Genomic DNA, 1,793 nt, shown 5'->3' on the forward strand with positions numbered 1-1,793 from the left:
CTTTTTGATTATGTATAATCTGTTTCAGTCAAGAATATACATGTGCTTTTTTTCCCAACAAACAAATCAATGAGCATTTCTTACAGAGCGTTGCGGAAGATGGTTGATGACAATGGGAGTAACTGGGAGGAATTACTTGATCCCATTTTGTTTTCTTTGCGAACTAACGTACACGCAACAACAAAAATGTCGCCCTTTCGACTAATGTTTTGTGCTGACCCAGTGCTTCCAGAAGAAGTCTCAGAGAATTACACAGTAAGTGTATGTTATTACCAGCACCTTTCATGTACACATGTCATTCAGTGTGTCTTCATTATACGAATACAATCTCTTCTCCATTTGTTTACAAAGATCCCAGATATGAATACATTCGGGGAAGATTTCTGCAAAGAGTACAGCACAAATATGAAATCGAGACATGATGCTGACATTGAACTGGCTCTAAGTAACATCTCTAAAGCACAAGAGAAACAACAAAGACATTCTGCTGAAAGAAAGACTTCTAAATATGGGGAAATAACATTTGGTGTTGGGGACTGTGTCCTGTTACTGAATGCTAGAAAGAGAACAAGAAAAGGAGGAGTACTGGAACCTACCTATCGGGGACCTTACAGAATTACAACTGTGGAGGGTGAGAGAGTGAAATTACAAACCCTGTCAGGAAAACGGTTAGGAGCCATGTACAGCATCACACATTTAAAACCATTTAAAGAGCCACCAACATTAGGTGCTGAGAGCACATCAGAGGAAAACATCGGCACTGAAATTGCAGTTGGTGACACTGACCCAGAAACCCCCTCAGAAGAGAGTCGAAAGATGGATGGCACTTTATCCCACAAGTCTCATGACAGCACAGTGAAAAACAGAGCAGTCACCGCAATGGAAGAAGAGGATGTTTCAAACAGTGATACAATTGATGATGATGATGATGATGATGATATTGATGACATGCTTATGGAGGACGGGGAAGACAGACAATGGTTTCTGAAAGGTAATTGGTCACCACACCTTTCTTAAACAGGTTTTTAACAGACCTCCTGCAGGCATGCCGCCGAATCTGTGTGACCAGCGGACTGCCCGCAGGCGCGCTGCCTGACTGCCGTGTTTGGGGCGGCAAAAAACATAAGAGTCGCCCCTGCCGGAGGCGGTTTGGGGTGGGGGGTCCCAGGATGGGGGCGGTCAGGGGACAAGGAGCAGGGGGGGTTGGATGGGTTGGGAGTTCTGAGGGGGGGCAGTCAGGGGGGCGGGAAGTGGGGGGGCGGGGTGGAGAGGGGGTGGGGGCCAGGCTGTTTGGGGGGGGGGCACAGCCTTCCCTACTCAGCCCTCCATACAGTTTCGGAACCCCAATGTGGCCTTCAGGTCAAAATGTTTGCCCACCCGTGCTAGGCATCTCTTAGGTAATGCTGGCATGTGGAAGGAATAGCATGAGTGACTGGAAAGTATGTGTAACATTATAACTTCTGTGCTTTCATTTTCTCAATTGTTATTTATCAAAGGTCGAGTCTGATTCTTGCAAGAGGTGGGCACATCTGCCCTGCATTCCAGAAGGAACCAATCGAGAAAACCTGACGGATGAGAAGAAAGCATACACGTGCAAAAAATGTGCATAGTTCAGTTCTTTATCAGAAAAATGACATTATGTGTAAATAGTTGTCGTTAAACACATCTTGGAACAAAAAGCTAACTTTTTATATATATACCAGGTTATAATAAAAGAAAAAGGTTTTAAAATTTGAAAAATACTTCTCTGTGTTTGTGTCCATGTGTATAATGCAAATGATACAAGCAGCAAG

The 1,793-nt window shown here is 44.3% G+C and overlaps 1 protein-coding gene across 1 annotated transcript; it reads left to right on the plus strand.

The window, feature by feature from the left end:
• Positions 1 to 98: 98 nt before the first annotated feature.
• LOC113409665 (ATPase family AAA domain-containing protein 2-like) lies at positions 99 to 1,576 on the plus strand. Its single transcript, XM_026663818.2, has 3 exons — positions 99 to 255; positions 352 to 991; positions 1,497 to 1,576. Exons 1-3 carry the CDS (start codon positions 100 to 102, stop codon positions 1,505 to 1,507), a joined length of 807 nt encoding a protein of 268 aa, XP_026519603.1. The 5' UTR covers position 99; the 3' UTR covers positions 1,508 to 1,576.
• Positions 1,577 to 1,793: the final 217 nt, after the last annotated feature.

Source organism: Terrapene carolina, unplaced genomic scaffold (genome assembly GCF_002925995.2).
Source record: "Terrapene carolina triunguis isolate 2854851 unplaced genomic scaffold, T_m_triunguis-2.0 Scaffold33923, whole genome shotgun sequence".
Classification (NCBI taxonomy): domain Eukaryota; kingdom Metazoa; phylum Chordata; order Testudines; family Emydidae; genus Terrapene; species Terrapene triunguis.

Excerpts from the sequence above, each read along its gene's own strand:
- LOC113409665 (XM_026663818.2), top strand. The coding sequence starts at position 100 with ATGGTTGATGACAATGGGAGTAACTGGGAGGAATTACTTGATCCCATT. Across the intron at positions 256-351 it reads AAGTCTCAGAGAATTACACA|ATCCCAGATATGAATACATT; the intron begins GTAAGTGTATGT and ends TTGTTTACAAAG.